The following is a 12,930-nucleotide window of genomic DNA, read 5'->3' on the forward strand; positions in this document are numbered from 1 at the left end:
CAAATTTTGAATAAACCAAGAGTGAATTATAACTGGCCTCAGTCCCTTAGGACAGAGCAGCAAGAAAGAATAATTTCTCTTAAATAAACCACACGTTATATGGGGTGCCGTGATTCTCCCCCCCCCCCCCCCCGAGTGTGTTTTCCTTTTCAACCCAAAATAGCCTGGGCCAAGTTGTGTCTAAGTGGCTGGGCAGCAGGAGGTTGTTTAACCCTTTCCCCTCTGATCGTTTTTCAACTCAAAGTTGCTCTCCCCAAGTTGATTTAAAAAAACAAACAACAACAAAAAAACCCTGTAGCAGGAAAGAGATGAGTTCCCCATATTTTCCCCTGGCTCCCCAGGTAAGGGGGGGAAATCAGCAAGTGGAGAGAGCAATTTTGAGATGGGAAGAGGGGTGGGGACAGGAGGAGAAGGGGTTAAGCTGCCCAGATATATAGCCTACTGCAGGCTGTTTTGGCTTAAAAAATGAACAGAGGAAAGAATCACAGAACTCCACTTAAACGTCAGTATATAGCAAGCAGCAGTTAGACTGGGCATTCCTGCCTTTCTTTTCTCTTCCTTTCCAAATTCACCCATATTGTAACAGTTTAGAGAGATTCCAAATGGCTCAATAGCTGTTGAGTGGCAGAATGCAACATTCTACTATTATTATTATTATAACTCCACCTTTCTCTCCACCTCCTCCCTGAATCTCCCTTGCAAAGCTGTGCTGTGTGCCGTAGCTGGGCTGGCTTCCTCTCTCTCTCTCTCTCTCTCCCCTCCCTTGCCGTTTCATGCAGGTTCTGATTACTATGTATGCTGCTGATGTCAAGCCTCCTTGGGTTGACCCAGCACTCCAGAGGAGGAGCGAAGGCGCTGCGAAACGGCAAGAGCTCCCCCCCACCCCAGACACCAACAAAAAATTACAGCCATGCGAGCCATCCGCTTGGACTCAGCTGCTTTCAGAGCACATACATACATACTTGTGTGACAGCAACAGTGCATAGAAGCAGCAGCGACAGCAGCAATGAAATGCAGTTAGCAGCAGCCCTACAGCTGGGAGGCAAGAGGCAGGCAGGCACCAGTCTGGTCCCCGTGGTTGGAATTATCTTCCCCTGAGCCTGTCTGCAGTGTCTCTCCAGCTGTGCCTGCTTTTTTAAAATTATTATTACCGTTGTTATCACGGCTAGGATCCTACTCGGCGTTTCTTTCCAAATACTCTTGTGGCTTAACTCGGGCGTGCGACTCCCTGGGTGACTGCAGTGTCTTCTCCCCTCCTCCTCCCTCTCTCCTCTTCTGCTGCATCCTTCTCTCCCAGGATGGCGGAGGCTGAATTGCACAGGGAAAGGCTACAAGCTATTGCAGTAAGTCTGCTTCATTTTCCTTGGCTCTTTTGTCTGTGGATGGGGGAAAGAGAGAGAGAGAGATTGTGTGATGAGAGAGCAGAAGAAGAAGAAAAGGGTGCTCAGGATTCCAGCACATGCATCGGACGCAAATGGCAAGCTTTAGCTATGCAGTGAAGTTGTGCTGAGTTCATCTTTCTTTCATTTGTTTACTCCATTGCTTTGTAGCAAACAGATGCCTTGACTTGTAGAGCATGATAGATCGGGTTCTGATGGATTTGTACTTCCCAGACACCGGCTTTCTTATCATGTATCACGGCATGCTTGAAACACCCATGGAAGAGCAGAGGAAAAGCAGGAGGGAGAAATACTATTCACTTCCAGCACAAAAATATCAGTGCACTGTGGAAATTGTTGGCAGATGGCTTGGAGTCGGAACAGTGGTCACTCAGGGGGGACTAGCTTATTTTATGTTCAAGACAGGTGCAGGGCGTTGTTGTTTTTTCTGGATCAAAGCCTGCAGCGCTTTGGCTCAAACAAAAACTGTACCACTGCTGTAGTCGTGGTCATAATTTTTCAGCAAAGTCAAATATAAATCGTATTAATGGTCAGTTTTCAGTGCAACCATAGGCACGCCTCCCCAGAAGTAAGTCCCACTGAGTCCAGCTCCCTAGTGAGCATGTGTAGGATTGCAGACTAAATAGCTGATCTTCTTGACTGTGAATTGTAACCTCATCTGTTCAGCTTAATAGTTTTCATCAGATGCGTTAGGTCAAGTCAAGACATGTGCTTACGGGAGTTCCGAGGGTTTGTTGCTTTTCGGTAGCAAAGACGCCTTTCACAACAGTCCTCACAACCATTTTTCAACATCCCGAAGGTCCCATAAGTGGGAACCCGACATGCCCACATGAGCTGGAAATGCTCCAGCACATGTAAAGGTTCTGGATAGCACATGTCCAGCACACGTTCTCCTGGCCAGAGGGAACCACAAGTGATGGTGTGAACCAGGAAGTGATGGGTCACAATCTTAACAATGTATTGGAACATTCCCAGGTCCATTTCCCATGATTAAAAAACAATTCTAATAGAAAATGCAGCCTTGTATATCTTCACCACAAAAGCACCACTACGTGACTCACTTTTCATTCAGCCTCAAGTGCAAGTTTCTTCACTGACGTTAATGTGAATGGCCCTGTTTGTTTTCTACAAGCGATCATCTCTTGGGGAGGGGAAGAGTAATCAAAGGCGGAGAGTTTGAGCTCCCCTCTTCATTAAGGACCACAGTCCCTTTTTATGTGCCCCAAGAAACATCAGGCAAGAACGACGAAGGTCACTGAAAGGAGATGTGAGCCCACAGTGTGGTGAAATAGCCCCTGAAAGCATTGTTTTCTGCTTAGGCATTTAAAGTCTAAGTTGTACTGCATCACAGTGATTCCGATCTATTTCTGCAGAATCCCAGACAGTGAAATTAATAATCTGACTCTCAGTACAGTATTTTGAAACTGGACTGGCATTTTCAGTTATTTTTTAAAATTGTCTTTGTCTTAAAATTTTTCCTAGGGGGAAACTTTAACTTGAATCAAAATGATTGCAATACTCCCAGAGAGCCACACTGTTGTGCTTTCTACTCATCGGCTATCCCTTCCTGACCTTGTCCTTGAGGTAGCCCATGAGCTTCATCCAACTAACAGTAGGGAGGCTTTCCTCTGCACTTTGTGGAGCTGATATGCTAAATGGAGCAAAGCTACAGGCTCAGAAGGGCTTGGCTCCGTACATGCAGACGTCTGTGTGTCTCAGGTCTGAAGTGAGAAGGCAGAAAATGACTCAGGCCCCTTGATTTTCAGGAACTCTGCCAGAGTGTTCCCAATGATCAACAGATGTTGTGTTTTACTTAGAGCTGCCCCCAGATGGATTCTATATTTCCTTTGTAGGCATAGGAATGGCTTCTGCTCTCGTTACTCTGAGAAGCTGTTTTTCTTAGGTCAGTTAATCCACTAATGCATGCCTTTTAAATTTAAAAATCTGCAGGTCTACTATGCATTAAATCCTTTGAAATTCTTCCCGGAAAACATCAAAAAGGTTCCACTGGTTGGGGAACAACAAAAAAATGTCTGGTGATTTAAAGTGTTTAATATTTTAGCTTTTAAGAAGTAGGCAAGTGTGTGTGCTTTTTCCTTCTAAAACTCGACGCCAAGTCTCCAAGCCTTATGCATAGGAAACTCACTGTGCTTTGAATTAACTTGTTCAATGTACTTTAATAAGGCACTAACAGGTCGGTCTTAAGGTTTGCTGTGAACAGATAAGCAAAGACCGAGGGCTCCTCCAGACAATCTGTTTATTGAGCATTCATCCTGATTTGCTTGTGCAAAGCTTATGCTTAGAGTCTATCTGGTCTTTATTGTGCATTTGTTCTGATTTGTTTGTACAACGAGCATTTGTACATTTCCCTGTAAGGTGTTTACACATCTTCCTGCTAACCATTAATTCATTCCACCCTTTTGAGTGCATTTCCCCATTGCCCTTAAGAGCAAAAACTGTGCTTCTTTTTAAAAATTCATTTGATTTGCTAGAGCGGCAGAGCACTGTAGTCCATTTGATTGCACAAACCCAAATTACTCAGTGCACATTTGAATCCCTCCCACAAAATACTGATAGGCTGGAGATGCCTCAGATGTCACAAGACAGAACACTACTGGTTGGTGGTGGTTGTGGGTGGTTATTAGTGGGAATCAGTAGATGGGAAGCTGTCCTTTTGACTCTCCCTCCCCCCGGCACAATTCAAATCACGTTGCTCACGCTGAACTTATCTTGAAATGAATGGGATCCAAGGCCTAGTTCTGCCTGTAGTCCAGTTCAAATAGCTGTGAGCAGTGTCTTCTTAGAGAGGTGGGTAAGCAGTCATGTGACCGCCCCTTCTCTCATACACATAATATGGTCCTTTCCCCATTCACAAATTGGTGGGTGCTAAAGTTCAAGGGAAGGATCAACCGTTCATTGTATGTCACTTTTCCATAAGACAGTATCCAAGACAGGTCACATCAAGGGAACTGCATTAAGCATTCAAAATCATAGTACGAACAATTACACATAAATATGGTATCAGTAAGGAAATACAAGAATATCAGCCACCCAACCAAACAATCCATTCAACTAGGTATTAAACCTTACAAATAAACTAACTTATTCCAAGCTTAAAGCCAAACAGGACAGAGCATAAAGCCAGCTATGAAAATGCCCTAGACAGAAGGCCAACTAGCTCCACAAAAGCAGCATAAAACCATCCACGGTTAACCTACAAGTATTTGTTGGGAATCACCCCTCTCACTTGCTGCATCCTTCCCTGCAGTTCTCACCTGGGTCTGCTCTCTCAGTCCCTTCCTCATTTCTCACCTACAGAGATACTGTTCCTCTTCCATGCCCCATATTCACTCACATTTTCAACGTCTGACTTTCAATGTCTCTCATGCACCCTTTCCAAAACTGTCTTCCAGGCAACAGGCTTCATGAAGCTTCAGGGCAGTGGGGAAGGGCAAGTCAGAAGCATAAGATCCTGCAGAAGGTGGAGCTGTCCCTCATAGTCTCAAATCATCCAAGGCCTGATTGGGTTGGCATTCTTTGACAAAGGCCATTGATGATCCATATTGAATTTATCTACTCTTCATTTCTATGCCTATTTATGCTGGCCCACAGTATGCAATTTGATTCTAATACAGTACAGTAGCCATGCACTTTCTTTCTAGCTTCCCCAGAAGCTCAGTGGTAGAGGATCTTGCCCAGGGTCAATTCTTAGTGTCTCCAGGTAGAACTGGAAAAATCTCCAGCCTGAAACCCTAGAGCAGCCTTTCTCAACCTGTGGGTCCCCAGATGTTGTTGAACTACAACTCCCATCACCCTTAGCTAGCAAGGCCAGAGCTCAGGGATGATGGGAGTTGTAGTCCAACAACATCTGGGGACCCACAGGTTGAGAACCGCTGCCCTAGAGAGTCAGTGTGGACAATATTGAGCTAGTGGCCAGACACAATATGAGGCAATTTCTGAAGTTCCTCACAAGATTAGGAAAACCTCTATGGATTTTGCTGATCCCTTGTCAGTTCAGTCATTGTGCATACTGGTGCATATAATGTCCTTTCAAAGCAAGGGGGGGAACAAGGGGGGTTAGCCTGAACTCACTGGAACGCAGTTCCGGCACCTCTCAGGTGGGATCCAGCACTTCTCAGGTGGGCACCATAGTCATTCTAAGAGAATGAGGGAGGCATTCATGGTGAGCACCTCTTTGTCTTGGACCTCAGTGTCTGGGCTGAACAATGGAGGTGGAGACGCTCCAGTATACCCGAAGGAGCATCTCCACCCCCATCGTCCAGCCCAGACACTGAGGTCCAGCTCCAAGGGCCTTCTGCCAGTTCCCTCACTGCGAGAAGTGAGGTTACAGGGAACCAGGCAGAGGTCAAGGAAAGATGTCAAGGAAATAAACAACTACCTGACTTTTAGAAGACATCTGAAGGCAGCCCTGTTTAGGGAAGTTTTTAATGTTTGATGCTTTATTGTGTTTTTAATGTTCTGTTGGGAGCCACCCAAAGTGGCTGGGGCAACCCAGCCAGATGGGCAGGGTATAAAAACATTATTATTATTTAAACATAATGTAAAACAAAAACACAACCACGAATGATGCAGTCTTATAGCCACTTATCTGGGTGTTAGCCCCATTAACCACATTGCCTAGTCTACTCAAAAATTTATATAGGCTTGTACTGAAAAACTTTACTACCATCTTTGAAGCAGTAACTGCAACGGGGAGGGGGGGAATGGGGATATTCCCCAAGTTTTCAGAATACTGACAAGGTATTCTCCAAATGTATTTCATCAAAACATAGGAAAGGGGGAAGGGAATTGCCCTGTAAATCCACTGAGCATCTATATGCCCTCGGCCATTGCTTCTTGGGAACAATGGGCATAGGCATTGTTTGGTCATTTCTCTTGTAGGGACCAAACTATATTTTGTGGTTGCCTGAGTGAAAGGAAGAATAATTCCTATGGCCTTTTAAACCCAAAGCAATGTGGCTTCAGTCTGCTTAGAGGTTTGGAATGTTAGAAATCATCCCCCCAGGAGGTGGATTTCGTGTGCAGATGGCAAACTGATGGCAGGGTGGACAGGTTCAGCCCCATGGCTTTGCAATTTATGGATGGCTTGGCGACCCCGTGAGTAATGTGTATCAGCAGTCATATAAGGATATTCTGCACTGGGTCACTTTTTGAAGGATTCTCACAGGAATCAGGGTAAGAAGCTGCTGCAGCTCCTCCTCTTATCTTTCCCTAGTTTGTGTTCCACTTCCTTGGGTCTCCACAAACACACACCCACACCCCTGAAAGTATTATAGAGGTATAAAGTAAAGGTAAAGGGACCCCTGACCATTAGGTCCAGTCGTGAACGACTCTGGGGTTGCATGCTCATCTCGCTCTATAGGCCGAGGGAGCCGGCGTTTGTCCGCAGACAGCTTCCGGGTCATGTGGCCAGCATGACTAAGCCGCTTCTGGCGAACCAGAGCAGCACACGGAAATGCTGTTTACCTTCCCGCCGGAGCGGTACCTATTTATCTACTTGCACTTTGACGTGCTTTCGAACTGCTAGGTTGGCAGGAGCTGGGACCGAGCAACGGGAGCTCACCCCATCATGGGGATTCGAACCGCCGACCTTCTGATCAGCAAGTCCTAGGCTCTGTGGTTTAACCCATAGTGCCACCCGCGTCCCTTATTATAGTGGTATACAAAGTGCTATTTTTCGAGAAAAAGAGGGGCCAGAACTCACCATGAACCATACACACTGCCTTACCCCTGTGATTGAGGGGGCCTGGGGCTGTGCAACGTCAGCATGCCATGTGTGCATGCCCCACGGCGTGCACACATGACGTCAGCACACCCTGCAGCATGTCTGCATGGCATAAGCATGCCCCACAATGTGCTCGCAGCATTGCACATACCCTGCAACGTACTGACATCACTCACACACACTTCGGGGAATGCTGACATGTCATGTGGATTCCCCATGGCTTGCGCACATGATGCGAGCACGCCCCACGGAATGCGCACATGGCTGCTGTGGAACTTGGGGGGGGGGACAGCCCTGCCACTCAGCTCTCTTGAAGTGGCATTGGTGCCCGCCTGAGAGGTCCACCTGGGAGGGAAAGCCCTAAGTATGCATTTACTGCAATGAGAATGGACAAACTTTTATTTTTCTACAGTTGTACCCACCTCTTTTTGCAGAGCTTGCCTATGGTTCTCAGGTAGACCCCAGGTGATACTCAAAACCAGACCCACTTAGCTTCAGACATAGAACTCTTGTCGCATGCCTTCAGACCAATCTTTGGGCTCTTTATATTGTGTGTATTATGGTATTATGAATTAAATCGTTATAACAAATGGTGGGGAACCACTATGTAAAATTGCATAGAAAAGTTTTGTGCTCTACAGCGCCATCAGGTGTTGCATGTTTATAACACATTCAAAATGCTGTATTTTGACTAATGTAGCTGAGTCCCCAGAATGCTACCTTACCCGGCATACCTGCAAACCAGGGAATTATAAAGAGACAGTAAGTTCCAATGAGTTTTGGCGAACATATTTCTTATAAGCAGTAGAACTCCATCACCCAATGGCTTTTATTCTGTCGCTCAGTAGTTCCCATTGTGCTGCATTTCTAGCTGCTCCTATTCTAAGTGTGCTGCAAACTCAGTTGCCTATAAGCTGCATACCTCAATTGCACAACACCTGAGTGAATTGATGCCTGGTGAGGCGAGAGCGATCTTTGTGAATGAAAAGAGGGCCTGGCCCCGTGGGCCTCAAATCCAGATACCTCTTGGTATTCTTTACCAGGCAGGAGCCTTTCCGTATAATTTATAGCTGAAATCAGCATTTTTGCAGCATTACTGCACCCCCTTTTTTCTTTTCAAAAAAAGATATTTAGATGGTATGAACAAGAATGATTTCTGAACAGAAATAAGCTTGGACATGGGCAGAACATGGACTCCCAATACTGGAATCGCACTAACAGATTGATCATTAGAGGCTGTAGGTCAAAGGATGAGCTGCCTTGATTAAATCATCTGTCATGTTGCCGCGGTCAACAGAGACAGATGTTTAATATATGCAAGAGGTACCTTGCAAGACTGCCGTGAATGTTTCAGCAGTAGTAGAGAGCATGCTCCGGATCAAGAGCTGTTAACTTATGTAGATTTATAGCCAGCCTCGCCACCGAAGGCTTGGCAGAGGTAACAACAGATTAAAGATCTGTATAACATAAACTGGGCTTAAATTATTTAACAGACAAAGCACCACAATCCCCAACCCTCTGCTATCTCAGGGTCACATCATACATCAGCCTTTTTTGAGCAAGTTATTCTTAAAACATCTCCCTGAAAATGTAATGGGAATGAGACAAACACTGGAAGAAACTAATTTACAGGGACACTCAATACTACAGGTCAGGCATCAAATGACACATACAAAGACCATAGAATTGTTGAGTTGGAAAGGACCCCAAGGGTTATCTAGTCCAACCCCCTGCAATGCAGGAATCTCAGCTAAAACATCCAGGACAGATGGCCATCCAACCTCTGGTTGAAAACCGCCAATCAGGAGAGTCCACCACCTCTTGTGTGAGTCTGTTTCACAGTTGAACAGCAATTACTGACAAAAAGGTCTTCCTGATATTGAGTCAGAATCTCCTTTCTTGTACGTTGAAGCCATTACAGTGGTACCTCGGGTTAAGAACTTAATTGGTTCTGGAGTTCCGTTTTTAACCTGAAACTGTTTCTAACCTGAGGTACCACTTTAGCTAATGAGGCCTCCCACTGCCACAGAGCCGCCGCTGCACGATTTCTGTTCTCACCCTGAAACAAAGTTCATAACCCGAGGTACTATTTCTGGGTTAGCGGAGTCTGTAACCTGAAGCGTCTGTAACTGGAAGCATCTGTAACCCAAGGTACCACTGTAGTTCAGGTCCTAGCCAAGGCTTCCTCAACCTCGGCCCTCCAGATGTTTTTGGCCTACAACTCCCATGATCCTTAGCTAGCAGAACCAGTGGTCAGGGATGATGGGAATTGTAGTCTCAAAACATCTGGAGGGCCGTGCTTGAGGAAGCCTAGCCTGGAGACTGGGGAGCATATAACAAAGGTAAACAAACCAATCCTAACATTTCCTTAAAAGTATTTATTGCTGAGACTAGACAATACATTTACCATATGATCATCTCTCTCTCTCTCATATATATATATATATATATATATATATATATATATATATATATATGCATTAAATTACAGGAAAGTGCTTTACAAAAATGGGCACACCAGTCAAAACTATGTGCAAGAATGTGTTTATTCTGACATTAAAATTATGACGTATTTTGTGAGGATTTTCAAAAATAGCAAATTGTGCAGAAATGCAATTGAAGATGGGGGGGAAATAGGAAGCTGGAGCACCAAAACTGAATGGTTTGCCCATCCCTACCTCCAACTATGAATAAATTGAAGCTAGGGTTCTTCTCATCCAGCAAAATCTTCTAGAATGACAAAATAATGTATTAAAGCCTGCCTCTTATTGCAGATCAGCTGCAGATCGCTCACCAATGTGTTTCCTATCACGAGTGCTTTGTTGCTGGAGTCTTAGCTATGTTTAAATCTATTGCTCTGCATAGTGAATTGCTGGAATACCAGCCTTTCCATTGCCAAGCCAAAAATATTTCGGCAGCTGACAATAAGACTTCCCTTGTCTTCTAGGAAAGGATAGCAGGATCAATAACTGGTGCACTGTTGCCTTTTGAGGAATCCTGTTTTATGGCAGTGCAGATCTTGTGTGTGACCTTGGGAAATCCACTGAGTTGCTTTGCAGTTTTTAAGTCCTCCTCTGTAAACCTTTAAAAACAAGTTCTAAACATCATAGGGTAAAATGTCTTTGAGTATGGAAAGATGCTCAAATCTTATAGTAACACGAGCCATTAGGTAGCCATCTCCTCAGAGTCACAAAGCATCCATTGCTGCAAAATGAATAGCAATGTTTACTCCAGTACTTTCCAAATTCAGTTAAGCTGCCAGAGATTTAAAAATTCTAAAACCAAATTCTTTTAATAGTCATGATTTCGACAGCATTTGCATTTGTAGGGTGCTCTACTGCCTTTGCAAAGTCCATCATTTCAAAGTAAGCACCGTAAGTATAAAGTAACTGTGCTTATCCCATGTTACAATAGAAGGCTGTGGCAAAGGTGGCACATGAATTCAAGCCCAACCAAATATTAGCTGGAACTAGCACTATAACTGTACACCTTTAGAATAGTTCTGGGATGCCAGCATAGGCTGGATCTACACACAGGAAAAAATTAAGTCATAAATTAAATTGTTATAACCAAAAGGGGGGAAAACTCTACGTAAAATTGCATAGACAAAGGTTTGTGCTCTATAGCGCCATCTGTGGCATGTTTATAATGCAGTTATAATTATATAATCGACTGAGTGTAGCTGAGTCCATCATCTAGATCAGGCATAGGCAAACTTGGCCCTCCAGATGTTCTGGGACTACAACTCCCATCATCCCTAGCTAACAGGACCAGTGGTCAGGGATGATAGGAGTTGTAGTCCCAAAACATCTGGAGGGCTGAGTTTGCCTATGCCTGGTTTAGATCCTGTCAGTTCTACCCATGAGGACCACCTGCTTCTGCTGTCCTGGTCTGTTCCTTACCTGCAGGACTTGCACCAGAGATCAGCCAGGTCAGGCACTGGCCAAGGGTCTTGATGGCTCAGAAGGGGCCCCTCACCAGCCTGGCTGAGAAATTCATAGATCCTTGCACTATGGCACTGAATTGTGAGTAAATTAAAGTAGCAGTTGGCAGCTGTAGATAAAAAGTGTGTTTGGCTTCCATTCAAAAGCGGTATTGCCACTCACCCAACATAAAAATACAATGGGAGGGCAGTGAGGAGGAAAATTATAGCTGCCAACATGGCAGCAGTGTCAAAAGAAAAAGGAAAGTATAGCCACATTTTGTGTGTGTGTGTGTGTGTGTGTGTGTGTGTGTTGTGTGTTGGAGGAGTGGCGATATATTGATAACACTGTGTCGTAGGCCACCTGAAATTTAGTACCAGCCCATATATCTGCATCAGGCCTTCTGGGTTTTTCCTAGCCCATTCTAGCGCATCAAACTTGATCATCCCTTATCTGCCTGATTTTCCCATGACTCTTACCCTGGACTTTCCATGTTCTGCCTTCGTCCAATCAGATTCTGCTATGACTCTGCTTAATCTTGCTTTGGCCTGTCCTTGTCCAGTGTAGACCAGTGTTTTTTAAAAAATAGTTAGCCATTCTAGCTAGCTAATGGCCTCTCTTTTCTTGTTGTAAATCTAGAAGTGTGAGATCCATTACTCCGAACAATTTCCTGCTTCTCATGTTTAATTTCTGACCCTATGTCATGGGCGAGTTTATTTTTGCTGTGTGATAATTTAGAATTTCCTTGTCTAAAACAAATAAAGGGCCTTTTGTGTTTGTGCTTTGAAGGAGTAGCTAATGTAATCTGTCAAAGCCTTCCTTTGAGGTCGACTGAGATTGGAACGCTAATATCCTTTCCGTTTTTGGCAAATGCCTTCACATGCTTTTAGATATATTTCTTTTAAATAGCTGATCAGATTGTGCAATGCCACTATGGCCCCAGATACTACAGTTCCATTTCCTGTGTGTGGCTTTTGTTAAGGGTCTGGCATTGATTTCTTCTCTTAGGGTTCCAGAATGTCATAGCAAAATGCACCCCAGTGTTCCGATTTGCAAAAAAGAAAACAAGCACACAAACACACACACACACACCAACTCTGATAAAAATTAAGGGCCCCATTATCGCTTTTGTGTATTCATGAAGACCTCACTCCTGTTTCAGGCAGGCAGGTGATACCAAACCAATTAAATCCTACCATGCCGGACACTTGGGTGGCGATGGGCAAAAAAGAAGAGAGAAAATGCAACACACAAAAAAGAAAGTCTAAAAGAGAGGACCTACCAGGTATGAGCCACTGTGGCTCATCAGGCCTGACACTCCGCCAAGTTTGTGCCATATGGCATATACAGTAGTACCTCGGGTTACATACGCTTCAGGTTACATACACTTCAGGTTACAGATTCCACTAACCCAGAAATAGTGCTTCAGGTTAAGAACTTTGCTTCAGGATAAGAACAGAAATCGTGCTCTGGCAGCGCGGCAGCAGCAGGAGGCCCCGTTAGCTAAAGTGGTGCTTCAGGTTAAGAACAGTTTCAGGTTAAGAACGGACCTCCGGAACAAATTAAGTACTTAACCCAAGGTACCACTGTCGATACAAATTTAGAAATAATTGCTGTAATTTAAATAGAAATAGAAGACTGATAGGGAACAAAAATGCGACTAGGTGTTCTGTGCTGCCTGCTCGTTTTACTGTCCAGTGCTAACTGTTGACCAAAGCCCCAAGTGTGCCTTTTTATGGGTCTTTGCCTTTAAACAGGACTTGATCAGATAGTCCTTCAAATCGATGGCACCTTAAAACAGAGGAATGTCCTCTGACAGCTGCAGAGAAACATCCTCTGTGAAGTAGGACACACGGTCATC

At 44.6% G+C, this 12,930-nt stretch overlaps 1 protein-coding gene across 1 annotated transcript in view; it reads left to right on the top strand.

Moving 5' to 3' along the window:
• The first annotated feature begins 822 nt into the window (after positions 1–822).
• The window catches only part of LOC128405292 (paralemmin-2-like), a 113,346-nt gene continuing 101,238 nt past the window's right edge, over positions 823–12,930 (top strand). The window contains exon 1 of the mRNA XM_053371795.1: positions 823–1,343. Coding sequence (XP_053227770.1) covers positions 1,299–1,343 — 45 coding nt within the window. The 5' untranslated portion in view covers positions 823–1,298. The remainder of the gene's footprint in view (positions 1,344–12,930) is intronic.

Source organism: Podarcis raffonei, chromosome 17 (assembly GCF_027172205.1).
Source record: "Podarcis raffonei isolate rPodRaf1 chromosome 17, rPodRaf1.pri, whole genome shotgun sequence".
Taxonomy (NCBI): domain Eukaryota; kingdom Metazoa; phylum Chordata; class Lepidosauria; order Squamata; family Lacertidae; genus Podarcis; species Podarcis raffonei.